Below are 17,387 nucleotides of genomic sequence, written 5' to 3' on the forward strand. Positions count from 1 at the left end.
CACTGCGGATGGATGTCGAAATGAGTTTCAGCTATGTACTCTGGCCCAAACGAGAGACGATGAACAACATGGGAGATAAGTATGGCCAACAACAATCAAGTGTAGTTTATGAAAATGGGTGAAGGGGATATGTAAGAGATATTCTGCGCTTGGCTTGACAGCCAATGTAGAGACTCCCAGTGTATCTAACGGGCTGGTGCTGGCGGTGGTGGTGGGTGGGAATCTAGAGCATCATTTATTGATCGGTCCGCTCGGCACAGCCAACGGGCTCTCTCTCTCCATAAGGAAATGCACACAAGGGGTTCCTCCATTTCACCGAACCCTTCTCGTCTATCTAACGTGTGTGTGTGTGTGTGTTCTCTATATAGATATTATTTATAGTTTAGTATATAAAGGGCCGCGTGATTGAATCAAAAGCTGATTTGGCTATCCTCTGGTGGACATGATATGATGTGAATTATTATTTTCGGGGGGAGCGAATCAAAGTTGAGTTTGGCTTCTTTTTTTTATATTTTAAATATTTGATTCGTTCGGGGATAGAAACGGGACGCGTCTTATTGATGCGGTGAATTTTATTTATTTTTTTTTTTTTTTCGTGACGGTTTCCGAGAGAGACGAATGGTGCGCGGTTATACCAACCAACATACCCGCCAAGGTTTTCTCTCTCTCTCTCTTTGATGTAGTACGAGCAGCAGCAACATGAACGCAATAGTAATAATAAGACCTATTTTTCTTATTGATTTTTTGACGGGACGCAATAGAGTATGTTCACATAATGAAGCGTTCGCGTGCTGGCGCAAAAGTTCAAAAGCGACGCCGGGATCGTCTACACATTAACCTACATCTTATTTCTTTTTATCTTCATTCAGTTTGATTTACATAGAAAACTAAAATAAAATGAAAAAGAAAAACAGATTGAGAATGACACATCACGATATCTTTCGTATTTAAATGATGAATCGATTCACCCGGAACGGTACGGTACCAACTTTTATCAAAGTATGAAGCAATTGCAGAATTTCAATGAAATGAATCAAATTAAAGAATGATTAGAGTCATTCATCTCCATTATTTTTGCGCCAAAGAAGAAAGCCAAGAAAAATTGTTGATTGTAAAAGTTGTCATTTAACTTTTTTTGTGAAAAATGTTTTGATTGAACAAACACGCACGTACGTACATGTATGGGGGGAAGCTTTTGGGGCTCAGCTGCTGGCAGCTGCAACACTCGCGGATCTCCGCGTGACTCTGTACGCTTGGCCACCACCACCGCCACTCGGCACTTGGCATGCGGATGCTACAACAACCGCGGAGTTACGTAGTAGATAGTCACGTCGTCTCCTCATTTCCCCCTTTTTTTTTGCTCTGAAATGCTTCGAGCGTGTTAGCCAGCAAAGCCAGCCAAAAAGTTAACATGGCCAGAGTACGTATATATTTAACAATGTGAGTTGTAGCCTACTCATTCAACTTTTCTCCAACTCTACGAACTAAATAAAACAGGGGAAAATGACATCTAAAAATGTGTGCGAGTTAACGAGACTTGCATTCGGATTTTTAAAATACTGGACATTTTGAACAAATTCCTTGTCGCCTTTCAAAACAGCGATTTTGGCTTGGCGTCGTCAATCATTCTAGAATGCATCTAAACAGCCGCTGATACATTTGAGGAGATGAACTGTGACTTCGCAACAGTGTTCGCAAAATATCTCCTTTGCTGAAGTGTCGATCGGTTGTCCGATTTCATTAGCTTCCGGTTGTTGCGTCACTGCAGTAGCGGTGCTCGGTGCTGGGGGTGATGCACTGATCGTAATATCTTGAGACTGCTGATCCTCCTATCGAATTAAAGTTGGCAATGAAGATCCCAAAATGAGTCCAACCTATGGTATTATTGAAGACATCTTACCGTGGACATGGTTCTCTACGGCGATCGAGTTACAGTAATTCAGTAAAAATACGCTGATTTCGCAGAGTCTGTTAACTAAATTTAGATCACAAAAGAGTTGTTGTGATCTGAGTAATGAACTATAATGACTATTGAATCACCAGAACGTCAGTAGACTAAAATAAACTGCTGCAATCAATCACAATCTTGACTCAAATTGATAATAAAGATAAGAGAAAATGATTATTGTATTGACAACTTGACATGAATAATTATGGTGTCCGGACGATTCGGCACTGAATTGTAAAAAAAAAACTTTCGGCACTTTGTAGTGACGATTCGGCACCGTCTTTTTACCGATTCGGCACCAATCAACCAGGTGTCAATTTTTGACTGTTCTAATGAATTAAAGTCATTTTATCATTTATGCCTAGAAAAAATTTTAATTCTAAATTTTTAAAATGAGCACTATTTCTATTTACTTTTTAAGTAAGTAATAAAAAACAGACAATATTGGTTTGTGGGATTGTATAGAAATTTGTAATTGAAAATTTGTAAATGAGAAATGGGGGTTAATGTATCAGTAAATATGTGTTTCAAATTTGAATGGCTAAATAAAGAATCACTATTTTTTTATGAATTAAGCAGTAGAAGCAGTAAGTTTAGTAATTAAGCAAAAAAGTAATTCTAATTATAAAAAGCTACCCTTTTTCAATCTTCCTAAATAATTTACAACACACCCGCAAGTGGGATATTTTTTTGCCGCTGCAAATTCCCCCAGGCGTAATTGCGTACCCCTGGTATAATTTTTATTTTATTTTCTTAAAATTAAACCATTTTCCATAGTGCCGAATTTGTATTTTGTAATAATACAGTGCCGAAATGATAGTAGGTAGTGCCGAATGTGACTAACCTACTAGTCGGTGCCGAAACGTCCGGTAATCATAATTATTTTTTAAAATGAGTAGAAATGAACAATTCTCAACCCGTGCAAGATGATGTGATAAAATAGTAGGTGAAATTGTTTTGTGAGATGGCATTCAGACTCTTTACACATAATCTTTGAAATATTAATTCAAGCGAATATGCAGTTTGAGTTAACGACTTGTATTAGGAAACTTTCGGGTTGTATTGACTGGCTTTTAAGCACATTTGAAATAATTTTCTGTCGCGTTCATCAGTCATCCGAGAACAAATCTAAACAGCCGCCGATTCCGTCACCGAGATCACAGTCGAAATCGCAACAATCTCCATCTCCATCTCCGCAATGTTCACAACACTGGTAGCAGGAGTTCCAACAGATACGACAACAACATTTTTGATTCAAAACTTTCTTTACTGCTGGATTGTCGATCGGTAGTCTGATTTCATTAGCTTCCGGTTGTTGCGTCACTACAGTGGCGCTGATTGTTGGTACTGGAGGCGATGCACTGGTCGTAATATCTTGAAACTGCTGTCATCAAATTAAAGTTAGTTTTAGGTTAGCGATAAAGAACCTATGAGTCTGGCTATTGATGTTTACTTCTTACCGTGGACATTTTTCTCCACGGCGATCTGTAATTCAGAAAAACGTGCTGATTTCGCTACTTTAAACCTATATCTAAAAGAGTTATTGTGATCTGAGTATAATGACTTGTGAATCTGCAAGAAAACAGTATAGACTGAAATGACTACAGTATTATCATCCCAATCAATGATTGACTCAAACTGATAATATAAAGATAAGAGAAAAAGATTATTTGTATTAGTTGACAACTTGACATGAATAATTATTTAAAAATGAGTAGAAATGAACATTTCTCAACCCGTGCAAGATGCTGTGATAAAATAGCAGGTGAAATTGTTTTTTGTGAGATTGGATTCAGTCTTGGAGTCCCTGGAATTGCTCTCTGACATCAGCAAACGCTTTGGCATTGCTTTCAATCGACTCCAGCTGGTAGCCCAAATGTGTCACAAGTACTTGCATTTTCCTAAGACTCTAAAAAAATACTTAAAGTTCAAAAAATGTTGTATTATTACATATTACAATATAAGGAGATACCAAATCGGCTGCTTCGAGGATGTGTTCTTGCTGACTGGTTAATTTGGCAGATTGCATCAAAGTTTCGGAAGATTTTGAAGATCTGATGAGATTTCTGGACAAGGAACCGATTCCATCGATTGTGTATCTGACTCTTTGATTAATTCTGGCTTTCGAATCGCCGTAGAGTAATTTCGCACTGGAAGAAGAAGCGGAGGCCATTCTTTTTTAATAACACAACAGACGACGAATGGCCAAATGTCAACAAACGCAGAGCAGACGACAACTAGCTCGTCTGTCCAGTGATAACAAATATGACTATAAAGCTGAAATGTGTAGCACTAGGAAAAAACGGCATGTAAGTCTATATTTGTTGGGTCATGTATTATTGAAAAGCATTACAGCAACTCAGCAAGACTCTTTTATTGCAGGTTTCATTTTTAGGTGCATTTGTATCTGGTGCATCATCTGGGGCTTGTTCCACAGTTCTGTTTCAGCCTTTTGATGTGGTCAAGACTCGATTGCAAGAAAATGCCGCTTTCGGACAAAGCACTCAGCAAAGGTTACCTTATTTTAGCTGTGCATTTGTGTTGTATTGATAATGATGTTCTGCTTTTGTTTTGTTGAAGGAGAGGCATGATGCAGGTATTCGGCCACATTGTACAGAAGGAAGGACCCAAAACGTTATGGTCTGGATTAATCCCAGTAATGATACAGTAATTCTCTATTTCAACTTGATCTAAATTATTTTTCTCTCGTCATTCAGTCCTTGTGGAGATGCGTGCCTGGAGTAGCCATATATTTCACATCCCTCGAAGTCATGCAAAGCATTCTTCTCGAGGGAGGAAACAAGCCTTTAGATCCTTGGCACGCTCTGGTTGTTGCAGCCTCTGCCCGATGTGTGGCTGGAGTTTTGTTGATGCCTTTCACTGTGATCAAAACTCGTTTCGAGGTAACAGACATTATACAGTTTTGATCTAAAGGCAAGTGTAAAAACAACTTTAACTATATCAAGTAGAGTGGGCACTTTAAGTACAAAAACGTGGCTGAAGCTCTGTCTTCCATCTACCGCTTAGAGGGTGGGCGCGGGCTGATGACAGGCCTGGGAGCAACACTCGCGAGGGATGTCCCGTTTTCGGCCGTCTACTACGCAGTTTACACTCAACTCAAACAACTCCAGCCGGGAGTAAGTTCAATCAACCAAAACGAGGGAAAATCAATTTTACTTTTTTTTCTTTTTTGCTTATTTACGATTCTTTTTTTTTTTTTCAATTCCGTCTTCCGGTTTGTTAGTCGACCATGGGCAAGAGCTTCAGTTGTGGACTTGTGGCGGGCATCGTCGCCTCCGTGGTTACTCATCCGGCCGACGTCGTCAAGACTTCTATGCAGCTTTTCCCGTCACGCTATCAGCACCGCACACGGGAAGCTGTCCTCTCTGTTTACCGCCGCCTGGGAGTTAAAGGTTTCTTTTCCGGTCTGATGCCTCGCCTAGTCCGCCGAAGCCTCGTCTCCGCCTTATCCTGGACCGTCTACGACAAAGTAAGGGAGCAAAACCATTTCAATAGAAAACGTTCAAGACTGTATTTTTGTTTCCAGCACTAGACCGTGCGACGATGAGAAAAATCCTCTTATTTTTTTTATTGCTCCAGGTCATGCATTCGTTTCAAGTGGCCTAGAAAATCGTCATCTTCCTTCGTTCTTTTTGTTTTCTTCTTCTTCCTTTTAGTCAGCTGGGTAAATACCCAGCACATTGCATCATGGAAACCAGAAAACGGGATTGTATAAACGACTATACATAATAGAGATTATTCCCTTGTTTATTTTTCCAAATAAACTGGACACCGTTTAATGAATGGGGATTTGGAAAAAAATATAAAATTTCTTTCTCCGCTCTTTTTGTTGGTCACCGATCAACCGTAACGTCACAACTCCACGGGGGGTGTATCTATTCGGCAGGGATAAAAGGTGTTGGAAAACCGTGCTCGACCACCGTGCTCACGTACCCAGCGCGTTTTCTTCTTTTTCCTTTTATGGGATATTTTTTTATTGGCTCTGGGATAATATTTCTTACAGGTTAGTGCTCCGCCAGGGATATGGTTAATATGAAAGAAACTTGAAAAGTTAAAGCTGGTTGCCATGCTCTGCTGCTGCGACACTTGTCTCGCTCGGCTATATAAGTGGCTCCATATTTGTACGCTGTTGTTTGTCGAGATGCAGAGCAGATGACTGGCTTCACCATGAAACTGTTGACGTTGTTTCTTTGCTTATCTCTCACCGTCCTCGCCTTTGTCTCCTCGGCTGATGTTAAAGACGATGTGGACGTCAGCATGGTGAAGTTCAAAAAGTTCAAGGTAAAAGTGTGTTCCATCGTTTCAATTTCTCACCACTTGTGTTCAGACTGACGTTTTTTCTTTTGAAATTGATAGAATCGATACAGGAAAAAGTACAGCAAAGGAGCGCAGTGTTCTTACTATCGACGCTGGAAGAACAGGAAGAAAATGGTTTTCAAACACAACCAGGCCGCTTTGCTCGGCAACAGCTCCTTCACGTTGGTGGACAACCAGTTTGCAGATGAAGTAAAGGACTGCAGTGTGAACTATGCAAATAGAATGTACCTAAAATAATTCGCATTTTGCAGACTGTCGAAGAATGGAATTCTTTACTGGGCCTTGTCATACCTGGCCAATTCAATTTGAAGAAGTTGGGAATCAAGGATTTGACAGCTGTCGATCCGAACAAGAGCGCTGAAGATCGGCAGGTGATTTCTTCCACAATAACAATCCCGTCGTCGGTAAGGTCAATTCAAAACTATCGATAAATGCAGTGTGTGATGGAAGAGTTTGTTTGTCGTCAGTTGGATTTGCGCAGACACCGCTGCATGCCGCCCATCAAGAGTCAGTTAACCTGTGGGGCGTGCTGGGCTTTCATCGCCACTACATCCGTTGAATTTCAGTCGTGTTTAAAGAACAAAACCTCACCTGTCAGGTTGAGGTAGGTTCATTTTTTATTCAGCGATAGACGGTCGCTCACTGCTCAAAGAGTTAAAGGTAATTGCCATTGAATTTAGTGAACAGCAGCTGATCGACTGCAGCCTCGACTACGGCACCAATGGCTGCAACGGTGGTTTCTACACAAATGCCTGGGATTATCTCATCAACATGGGTATTAACTATCAAGTTAAAACGCTTTAGTTTTCAAAGTTAATTTACGTTGAATTGTCTTTGCAGGTGGGCAGGTGGCCAACGCTACATATCCTTATAAAGGAACGGTAAGGTTACTTTAAAGCTTTTTGAAATGAGCCGACTCCTCTTAGTTGTATTTCTTTGGTGGTAAACCGCGTAGGCCGGATCTTGTCAATACAGCCAAGGCATCACCAAAGTCAGCGGTCGGTTATCGAGATACATTTACCTGGACAGCAACGAAAGAACCATTCTTTCGGCATTGCTGCAGAGGGGGCCCATCACCGTCTCCATTGCAGCCAATTCTAAATTCATCCTTTACAGGTTGTTGAGCGTTCATTTGATTATTAATTCGGCTCCTTGTTAACATTCGAATGGTTTCTCTCTAAAATTTCAGCTCGGGGATCTTTGACGACGACTCGTGCAAGAACGGGACAATCAATCACGGCGTCGTCTTGGTGGGATACGGCAGGGCCAACGGCACCGACTACTGGATAGTCCGCAATTCGTGGGGGACTTCTTGGGGCCTCAACGGCTACATCCTGATGAAGCGGAACGTCAACATCTGTCGTCTGGCCGAGTACGCCTTCCTCGCCTTGCTCTAAATTTTGAAGATGGCCGCTCCCTTTGCTCGTTAATAGTTTATGGAGCTCAAACGAAACAACGTAGATGGTGTGCCGGTCTCTTGGCATGTTAACTGTGCGCTGGCGGGGAAACAGCTGTTGTTCTCAGATGGGGTGAACTGACGTAAGTTTTTATTTTATTTTAACAGAACGACACTGTTTGACCGTGGTTCGGCCAAACCGATTTGGCTCTGCGTTCGAAATACAAGTTGTAACGCCTTATTAAATCCAAGGCGCATGACATTTCTTTTTTTAAAGAAAATCGTTATGTGTATACGACGCCAGTTTATAGGTTGGTAAAAAAAACGTACGTGACACGAGGCGTTTTTAGTGCTCTCTTAAACTTAGTCGAGCTGTTGGAGATGACCGTATATAGCTCGTAGTTGAGTTGCTTCTTTTTGAAATGCTTCGTCATATCACCAGTCAAATACGCAAAGTTGCTGGAGGTTGAATTCGGATTGAATTGCCGCCGTCGCGTTTAGGCGTGTCGTCGGGTGTTAGATAGTGTAACGACCCTGAAAAGTTGTTGGGAATCTCTTTGACACCGGCTGCTGCTGATCAGGTAAGATCATTCGCTGCCCAGCCGAGCTACAGACCACCACCATTCATCGCCATGAAGTTGGTTGCCGTTTACTTCCTGTCACTTGCCCTTTTCGCTGTCATCTCAGCTGCCCACGACGACCCGGAAGATGAAGAAATGGTCAAATTTAAAGAATTCAAGGTAATCATTGGATAATTTACAGCAATAGGCACTAAGTTAATGAATTTTTAACTGTTGATTAAATACAGAAACGAAACAAAAAGAAGTACAATGGAGCGCTGGAGCGAGTACATTTCAAGCGCTGGAAGAAAAGGAGGGCGACTATCCGGCGGCACAATAATGGGACCTTATCGGGACGGAAAAGTTCGTTCAAAATGGGCGACAATTTATTCGCAGATCAGGTATCAATTGAGCGTGAATCTGTATTATTAGTCTGAATGTAAAGATTGAAAATTTATTTTCAATTCACAGAGTGAAGAGGAATGGGAGACGTATCTGTTGGGTGTTACCGTGCCGGAAGAATTCATCAGCACTGAGGAGGAAGTAGATGAACAAGTTGAAACGACCACAGAAGTTGATTCTGAAACTGAAAATACAACTGAAGAAATAAGTGAAATCGACGACCGCCAAACTTTTCCTTCGGTGAGTTTCGATTCATTTCCATATTATAAAAGTCCTAATTCATTAAAAATGAAATAAAATTTCAGCTGGATTTACGCAACCACACATGCATGCCTCCCGTCAAGTTTCAGGCTCCGTGCGGTGGATGCTGGGCTTTCATCGCCGCGACAGCAGTCGAGTATCAGACGTGTTTAAAGAGCACGAACAAATTGTCTCTGGCACTGAGGTAGACATACGTTAAGACCTATTCCTAGCGAGTGAGTTGAATTTACATTTTTTACCGTGAATATAGTGAACAGCAGCTAATCGATTGCAGTGGAAATTATGGCACCAAAGGATGTAACGGCGGCTTCTATTCACAAGCGTGGGATTACATTATGGCCAATGGTATAATAGTAATTCATAAATAATTTGTAAATAATACAGAAATAAACTGGCAATCCTTTCAGGTGGGTTGACAACAAATGTGACTTACCCTTATAGGGCGTCGGTAATGAATACGTTGCATTAATAGAATCTGGCCATTTTTGAACCAACAGTTTGCTTTTTTTTTTTACAGTCCGCAGCGTGCAATTTCACCAAAGGCGTCACTCCGGTGGCAGGCAGAATTTCCAGATACGCTTACCTGGCCAAAAATGAAACGACCATACTGACGGCACTGCAGAGAGGACCCATCGCTGTCTCCATTGTGGCCAATCCCAAGTTTATTCTCTACAGGTAATTCTCCTTCTCTTCTATTTCGTGAAAAATGGATTACATATAAAATCTATCCGCTGGTCATTGAAATGATTCTTTGTCCATGTCAGCTCAGGGATTTTTGACGACGCAACTTGTAAAGATGGAACGATCAATCACGGCGTCGTCTTGGTGGGTTACGGTAGGGCCAACGGCACTGATTACTGGATAGTCCGCAATTCGTGGGGGACTTCTTGGGGCCTCAACGGCTACGTCCTGATGAAGCGAAACGTAAACATGTGTCGCTTGGCCGACTTCGCTTTCCTTGCCACGATTTAAATTCCATTCACATTTTCACCCTTTTCAGGTCGTCATATCCACTGGTATTACCTAAAATTTAACATTTACGCTGGTTCGCATGGCTTTAACGGTTCCAAAAGTTCAGCCGCAATCGTGCGACAAAAGTAATAACAAGTAACAGCAGTTGTCCCATATTTTTATTTCCTTAACTATCTGGCCATTTTAACGCATCAGTTTTAGAAAGTACCTTTTCTTAATTTTCTGAGATTTACACGTTTATACAATCGTATAGTATAATATTTTAATATTCGACCTTTTTGGGGGTGGGGGGAACTTGCAGCTGTTGATGTGGTTAAGCGCCGTGTTAACCACCTTCTCGTTCGGCAGTTAACCTTTTTTTTTTAATTATTGCGGTTGTGATTGATCCGATCGTAATACACAAGGCCATATTTGAAGAGGAAATTTGTACTCTGTAACCTTTTCGCTAGATTGTTCGTAGGATCCCGGTGACAATTCGGTTCGGGTTCATTGAAGACAACCGCCAACATTGAAGCCAAGGTTATTCAAACTTGTGCCATCAAATACAGGTCTGCATCGTGACCGTGAAGATGTCGTGTATTTATACTTCGGTTAGGGTTTTTTTTTTCTTTCCCCGATGAGGTTTATCTGTTTTCCCAAGTCGTTTGAAATTATTGTCATGTTGGTAGCGCTTTCTTCGATGCGCATCCAAGTATTACAGTACCGTATCAGGGTTAACGACCTGAAAAAAAGAAACAATTAACACCAAGAGCTGTTTTGCTGGGGATGTCCCCATGCGAGTTACACCCGTCCAAGGAGAGGTTCGTAGTCAGTGTCCAGCCAACCCACGAGCAGGCAACACACGACAAAATGAAGTTGGTCAACATTTGCTTCCTATCTCTCGCCATTTTCGTCAGTTTCTCCTCAGCCCAAGAGGAGACGGTGGAAGATCTCACCAAATTCAAGGACTATAAGGTATTTATACTGTCCAATTGTTTGTTCTCATTCACTTGTTCTAAATTAACTGTCACAATTGTTGATTGTATCTGCAGAAACGACACAAGAAGACCTACACCGGAGCGCTAGAGCGAGTTCACTTTAAACGCTGGAAAAAGAGGAGGGCCGTCATCGATGATCACAATAACCAAAATCGCCCTTTTGTTCTAGGCGAGAATATTTACGCAGATCTAGTAAAAATTCAAACAAATTATGAAAAATAAAGAACGTCGACTTGTCTTTATTACTCCTTTTCTAGAGCGAGGAAGAGTGGGATACCTACCTAATGGGCGTGAAAATACCCAAAGAATTCGTCAACACGGAAGAAGTGGTGGCCCCTTCCGAAAGTGCCGTGCAAAGCGTCGGAAATCGTCAAACTCTTCCTTCGGTCAGTATATTTGCATACAAGATTCGAGAGGATTTCAAATGTTGTTTTTCATTTGAATGGTTTGAAATGGTCGTCCGCGGGACATTTTCAGCTGGATTTACGCAACCACACCTGCATGCCGCCTGTCAAGATCCAGTCTCCGTGCGGTGGATGCTGGGCTTTCATAGCCACGGCAGCAGTCGAGTTTCAGACGTGTATCGCCAATAACGGAACCAAAACTCCTCTCCTGCTCAGGTATAAGTTACCCATTTGGAAAATAATTCAAACTTCATTTAATATTCCTTCTGAATAGTGAACAACAGCTGATTGATTGCAGCAGCAGTTACGGCACAAAAGGATGCAACGGTGGATTCTATTCGCAGGTATCTTTCATTTCTTTTTTAAATAACCGCTCTGAGTTTTGACTTTTAACGCATTTTTTCGGTCGCAGGCGTGGGACTACCTCATGGCTATTGGTATCGTAATTCTCCTGTCAAATGAACAAATGAAATGAATGATACTTGAATTGCAAATCGTTTTTCAGGTGGACAGGCGAGCAATGCCACATATCCTTATAAGGCAGCGGTAACGCATAGAGTTGACTAAAATGTAGGAATATGTTCGACGGCTCATTCATGAATTTCTGGAATTTGACAGGTCGGCAATTGCAGTTTTGTCAAGGACGTTACTCCAACGGTTGGCAAAATTTCACGATACTCTTTTTTGGCTAAAAATGAAACAGCCATACTGACGGCAGTGCAAAAGGGTCCCATCGCCGTGTCTATCGTTACCAATTCGAATTTCACCCTCTACAAGTAAAATACTCTTTTTTTATTTGAATCGTCATCAATTTGATTGACTTGATATTCTGATATTCATTTCAGGTCAGGCATTTTTGACGACGACACCTGCAAGAATGGAACTGTCAATCATGGCGTTCTCATTGTGGGTTACGGCAGGACCAACTCCACCGATTACTGGATAGTCCGCAATTCGTGGGGAACATCTTGGGGTATGAGTGGCTACATATTTATGAAGCGCAACGTCAACATATGTCGCATAGCCGAGTACGCATTTCTCGCCACCATATAATAAGTGACATCCGATATCAACGACTTCCAGCAGCCTTCCCAAAACAATTTTACCTTATTCCTCGACCCTTGCTTACTGAATTACTAAATGCAATGCAGCTTGAATATATAGCTCATTATTTATAACCGCCTATAAGAAATCCGAGACCAATTGTTGTTTATGTGATTACATTTTATGCAAACGAAATTACACTCTACACACACGTTTACGGTTTACCCAATACTATACGAAAATGACAATTCCCCATACACTCTGCCATCGAGTGTCGGGCCAGTATTTCGCAATGTATTAAGTATTAAGTGGATTAATAAATTACGACTAAGCTCTAGGCATAGACAAGTAGAACTCCAACGACAGTAGAACTCTTTTTTTTAAATATTATTAAAAATACCCGACAATAGAACTCCAGTGCCCGAAGGTAGAACTCACTAAAAAGGAGAACTTGTGTCTGGAGTTCTATCGTCGGTGGAGTCCTTCTGTTAGGAACCCTTATTTACTGACCGCTAGATGCCACTGTCTTCAGTTGATTTTGTCACGATGAAAGCTATGGCGTATAATGGCGCGCTATCCAAAAAAAAAAAAAAAAAAAAAAAACTAAAAAAAAAAAAAAAAAAACGCCACCGCCATCTAGCGGTCAAATTTGGAACTATCCCTAAAATTTTTTTGCCTTGATTCCCGACTTTTTTTTTTCCTCTTGGGCGCGCGCGTATTATCACGGTCGGGTTTCGCCTTTAAGTCAAGGTCGTGACTGGCGTGTGTGTGTGAGTGTGGCTCACGCCCTTTTTGCCGCTCTGCTTCGCTTCCCCGTTGGGCTTTTTTAAAAATTGGCTAAAGTCCCGCTACCGTAGAATGAAAAAATATCACGGCGGGAGAATCGAGAGAGAATCATTCATGCTTCATGCTTCTAATACGTCCATTAAGGAGCCAGGGCCCTTTTTGTTATTTTTGGTTACATCACCCGACTCGAATGTTTTTGATAGTTGGCCAAACCGAAAATTCTGGTTATCTCGGCAGCAGCAGCCTATATTATTCATTGAAGCCGTGGTTCTTATTACGTGATATTATTACGCCGCCGTCCATATTATATTAAACCCGTTTCCGAAATGACGATGATTTGGTTTTGTTTTCCAGATTAAAATTGGGTCAAAGATCGACATGTCTAGCCCCAACAAGAAATATGTAGCCTACACATTGTTTTATTCTCTCTTCGGCCAGCAGTTTGGTGTGGGCCAAAAAATTGAGAAGTCACTCTATATACTCTATGTACCCGCTATGCATATAAAACAAGGCCTACATATATCTAGAGACCCTATAGGTATAGTGTCTGGTGCCGAGAGACTGAAATGGACGTCGGCATTTGGGAAGAAGAAATGCCTTTCGGCTCGAAGGACTTTTTATTTTTCTTCATGTCCGACACGTCCGAGAAGAAAAAGAAGAAGAAGAACACGACGGTCGAATAAAAAAGAATAAAGGCTACACAACTACAAGGCTGTATTGGAGGGTAACAAAAAGAAAAGAACTAAAATCTTTTTTAAAATTCAAACGTCCCGCCCTTTTTATTTTTTGAAAAATTATCGCCCGCAAAGGATTGGCTGATGGAAATGTCTTTGTGTATAATATTAAGATATCCATTATAACGGGAATAATGGAATTGCAGAGAGATAAAGAGATAAACAGAAGAAGGAAAAGTGCGTTTTTGGTCCATTCTTTCGATTGTACTTACATGAATCGGATGGAAGAGGACAGACGACCAGTTTGAGCGGGACTGCCCGATCGATCGACACAAGTCGTCATCTCGCTCAATCAAATATATAGTCAAACGATTTTTGGGTTGTTATTTTCTTCTTTCTTTTCACGTGTGTCTGTTGGCTGTTTCACAATACGCACCGGTTTCAACTATCCGCTTTTAACTCATGAATGAAAAGATTTTGCAACATTATTTACTAACCTACAAGATGTTGTAATTCTACCCGGGTAATCTGCTTAACCATTTCACTTAATTTATATAAGGATTTTGTACTTGAAATGCCAAGGAAAAATGAAATAACTAGCACAGTGAATTGTGAGGAAATAGTGAGGAATAGTGTTCTTGTGAGAAAACATTTTTAGGGGTAGTTCCAAATTTGACCGCTAGATGGCGGTGGCGTTTTTTTATTTTATTTTTTATTTATTTATTTTGTTTTTTTGTGGCACTTTCGGCGCGCCATATGCCATAGCTTGCCATATGAATCCATAAAAAAAAAAAAAAATTCCAAAAAAAAAAATGCCACCGCCATCTAGCGGTCAAATTTAGAAACTACCCAACAATTTTTTTTTCTCACAAGAACACTACTCACAATTCACTGTGCTGGTCATTAGCCTATAGACCTTATTAAGATCCAAAGGTATGGGTCAAGCCGACCCCTTTGCGTCGCGTTGCAGTGTGAAGGGGTGCCGTGAACAGAAGATTTTTATTTGGCTCGCCCATTGGTGTTCCCGGATAGACTTTACGGGTAAATCGTGCCCGAGGGAAGAATAGGGAGGAAAGGAAAGTCTGGTCCCCTCTTTTTTTCATTCTTTCCTTTCCACCCTATTCTTCCCTCGGGCACGATTTAAGGGAGGAAAGGAAAGTCTGGTCCCCTCTTTTTTTCATTCTTTCCTTTCCACCCTTTCCTTCCCTCGGGCACGATTTACCCGTAAAGTCTATCCGGGAACACCAATGGGCGAGCCAAATAAAAATCTTCTGTTCACGGCACCCCTTCACACTGCAACGCGACGCAAAGGGGTCGGCTTGACCCATACCTTTCGATCTTAATAAGGTCTATAGGCTATGGACAAAAGAAGATTAAATCAAGCCCCTCTTTTAAAATCTCGAAGGTGCCACAGTCTCCTTTCGTTTTTTTTCTTGATTAGGAAATTTAAAAATTTAGTTTTCGTATTGTTTTCTCTGTTCGTCATCTTATACTCTCACTGTTGCACCTCTTGTGTGGAATAAAATCTCCGTCTTTTGTCTTTCAAATTAGGGTGGGTCAAAATTTTTTTCTGATACGACTATACTATATGACGCTAGTTGTTCGTGTGCCCGTGGTCTCGCAAAATTTAACTGAAACTTGACCCGTTTCAAAAATCTTGTATTGGTAAACCTTTTAACTAGCACGTGACGCTTGACAAAAAAGGATATTGTGACTCCCAACTGCTGTATCTAATTAATTTTGCCAGGGTTCATACCTATTTAAAAACAATGAACACATTATTGAATTTTTCTGTATACAACATTATCATTTTATTACGATGAATTAGACCAAAGGTGGCTTTTCCTTCTTAATGTTTAGCTCGAAGCTATGACGACACAAGTTGGGCTGAATCCTAACCCTAATTGTTGGCAATCACGACGAGTAGCTGCATAGAATAGCGCGGGCAGTGAAATTCTCTATAGCCCCATTCATTCTTTGTTAGGAGTCTTGGCAGTCAAAGTATATACTGTCATGGTCCATCAGTAGGGCCTACTTCTTTACAATCTTGGGAAATAGAAATAAAATTGTAAAATCCCATGTTCCCATCATCACGTAAAACATTATGGAATATTAAAACAGTACCGTTGCCGAAGACATTGCTTATTTTCTTAAAAGTCGACTGTAAAACACAAATTCAGCTTCATCAAGGATCTGTTGGGTTGTACCACGCAAACTAGAGTGCAAGCTACACCCAATGGAACGCCAGAGTATTGTAACAATTTGTCATCAGTTTCATCACCAATCACATGACCTATAGAACACATTTTGTGTGAATTCTTCTTTCCCCTAAAAAATGAATGTTAAAGTTTTTTACATCTTCAATAAGATCACAGCGTTCAAGTTTGAGAAGTTTGGGATGACTAAATGTAGAGACGATAATCAAGTGTGCTTTTCACCAGCTCACCAACAAAACAGGATAAGCGAGTAATTCCTGACTTATATTCCCTTCTTCACCCTCATGTTTCAACATTCTGGTTTGTTTGATTGAGACCTAAAAATAAATGAAGTTATAAAAGATTGCATAATGATTGTTTGTTTCCATTTACATTTTTCTACACTATTTCATGATTGAAATAGTTCCGTCAACCTGTTTCAGCTAGCTTTCTATACAGACTTCTATTACGCTTAAGTGGCAACTTGTGGTTAAGCAAGGTTTTTTTTTTTTAAATTCCTTGAGACCTAAACAAAACCGATCATTAAAATATGCACATGAAACAAAGTATATTTGTATTAGTTTTAGGGCATACCTATGTGTTGACTTTGTTGTTGCTCTGCTCGAGGTGTGCACAGGAGAAACTGGAATACAGGATCTACATTCAAACATGAGGGAAATGAGAAACAATAAGAATTATATTAAATACATTGTTAAGTTTAAGTACCTTTAGCTTTTCGATACCAATTCGACTCATTCTTTTTCGTAGTACGAGCATGTACTAATTTGAGTCGTCAAAATGATCCAAAAAAGTAAAGATTGGGGGACGAAATCAGAAACATGCTCAGGTAATAGTCTCGGCAATGGACTAATTGAACTAGACGTAACATTTAAATCAGAAACGGTACCAGGAATAATGGAATATGTAATAAGAACGTAAATTGATTAAAAATAATGCAGCCCAGCCTGACGTTTCCTGTAAACAGACTGGCTATTATCGTCGTCTGCTAATTTATGTTGCTAAACTTGCTCTGAGACTCTTTTACAATCAAAGATATCTCGATAAAATCAAAAAAGCGCTCCTCAATTGTTACATATGTATAAGAGGGAATGCTATTCTTCCAACTAACACTAATTTAATCTTTAAATTCCGTAAGCGAACTTTTTTCTATATTTAAGAAGTTTTCCCTTTTTTTTTCCCTTTTTTTGCTCCCAATCCCCCTTAAATATAGTAAATAATTCTAAAAATCAGTCTTGTTATATGTAAAACAATATTCCCCGTCGATTGGCATAGGTCGCGTCGTGATCGGTGGATCACGAGAGCGTGCAAGTCCCGAAAACCGTTTTCGTCCCTCCAGCCCAATTCCCCAGGGACCTCTCAGGGTTAATAGTATTTGGAGCGCTGTCGGAACTTTTGTTTCTTCAAATCTC

General features: G+C 40.6%; 4 protein-coding genes and 1 long non-coding RNA gene across 9 annotated transcripts; 3 read left to right on the forward strand and 2 right to left on the reverse strand.

Annotated features, from left to right (window-relative positions):
• Window positions 1–3,601: 3,601 nt before the first annotated feature.
• On the reverse strand, window positions 3,602–4,172 carry LOC124315679. The gene is made up of 2 exons (XM_046781499.1): window positions 3,921–4,172; window positions 3,602–3,857 (listed from the first exon to the last, which is right to left on the reverse strand). Exons 1-2 carry the CDS (start codon window positions 4,119–4,121, stop codon window positions 3,741–3,743), a joined length of 318 nt encoding a protein of 105 aa, XP_046637455.1. The 5' UTR covers window positions 4,122–4,172; the 3' UTR covers window positions 3,602–3,740.
• Window positions 4,150–5,752, forward strand: LOC124315485 (mitochondrial glycine transporter A-like). 2 transcript variants are annotated; one of them, XM_046781195.1, is made up of 7 exons: window positions 4,150–4,257; window positions 4,331–4,461; window positions 4,529–4,604; window positions 4,666–4,851; window positions 4,918–5,085; window positions 5,193–5,438; window positions 5,549–5,752. In XM_046781195.1, the coding sequence occupies exons 1-7, from the start codon at window positions 4,150–4,152 to the stop codon at window positions 5,573–5,575; spliced, it is 942 nt and encodes a 313-aa protein (XP_046637151.1). In that variant the 3' UTR covers window positions 5,576–5,752. The 2 variants fall into 2 exon arrangements, with proteins under 2 accessions (XP_046637151.1, XP_046637152.1); XM_046781196.1 differs by having other exon boundaries at window positions 5,496–5,586.
• A 49-nt stretch (window positions 5,753–5,801) lies between these two features.
• LOC124315417 (ervatamin-B-like) lies at window positions 5,802–7,942 on the forward strand. Of its 2 annotated transcripts, XM_046781087.1 has the most exons (9): window positions 5,802–5,898; window positions 5,973–6,250; window positions 6,326–6,475; window positions 6,538–6,690; window positions 6,754–6,890; window positions 6,967–7,061; window positions 7,127–7,167; window positions 7,242–7,402; window positions 7,476–7,942. In XM_046781087.1, the coding sequence occupies exons 2-9, from the start codon at window positions 6,122–6,124 to the stop codon at window positions 7,681–7,683; spliced, it is 1,074 nt and encodes a 357-aa protein (XP_046637043.1). In that variant the 5' UTR covers window positions 5,802–5,898; window positions 5,973–6,121; the 3' UTR covers window positions 7,684–7,942. The 2 variants fall into 2 exon arrangements, with proteins under 2 accessions (XP_046637043.1, XP_046637042.1); XM_046781086.1 differs by having other exon boundaries at window positions 5,881–6,250.
• Window positions 7,943–8,021: 79 nt separating this feature from the next.
• Window positions 8,022–12,517, forward strand: LOC124315403 (ervatamin-B-like). 3 transcript variants are annotated; one of them, XM_046781063.1, is made up of 9 exons: window positions 8,022–8,422; window positions 8,491–8,643; window positions 8,714–8,884; window positions 11,332–11,474; window positions 11,533–11,602; window positions 11,671–11,695; window positions 11,764–11,804; window positions 11,877–12,034; window positions 12,104–12,517. In XM_046781063.1, the coding sequence occupies exons 1-9, from the start codon at window positions 8,315–8,317 to the stop codon at window positions 12,309–12,311; spliced, it is 1,077 nt and encodes a 358-aa protein (XP_046637019.1). In that variant the 5' UTR covers window positions 8,022–8,314; the 3' UTR covers window positions 12,312–12,517. The 3 variants fall into 3 exon arrangements, with proteins under 3 accessions (XP_046637019.1, XP_046637020.1, XP_046637018.1); XM_046781062.1 differs by lacking the exons at window positions 8,022–8,422; window positions 8,491–8,643; window positions 8,714–8,884 and adding exons at window positions 9,880–10,831; window positions 10,909–11,046; window positions 11,112–11,240; XM_046781064.1 differs by lacking the exons at window positions 11,332–11,474; window positions 11,533–11,602; window positions 11,671–11,695; ... (1 more) ...; window positions 11,877–12,034; window positions 12,104–12,517 and adding exons at window positions 8,950–9,089; window positions 9,156–9,250; window positions 9,313–9,353; window positions 9,423–9,580; window positions 9,670–10,296.
• A 2,909-nt stretch (window positions 12,518–15,426) lies between these two features.
• Window positions 15,427–17,090, reverse strand: LOC124315730. The gene is made up of 6 exons (XR_006911609.1): window positions 16,684–17,090; window positions 16,552–16,614; window positions 16,351–16,483; window positions 15,887–16,295; window positions 15,581–15,808; window positions 15,427–15,518 (listed from the first exon to the last, which is right to left on the reverse strand). It is a non-coding gene; the product is annotated as an uncharacterized LOC124315730 (long non-coding RNA).
• Between the last annotated feature and the right edge of the window lie 297 nt (window positions 17,091–17,387).

This window comes from Daphnia pulicaria, chromosome 11, assembly GCF_021234035.1.
Source record: "Daphnia pulicaria isolate SC F1-1A chromosome 11, SC_F0-13Bv2, whole genome shotgun sequence".
In the NCBI taxonomy this organism is placed as follows: Eukaryota; Metazoa; Arthropoda; class Branchiopoda; order Diplostraca; family Daphniidae; genus Daphnia; species Daphnia pulicaria.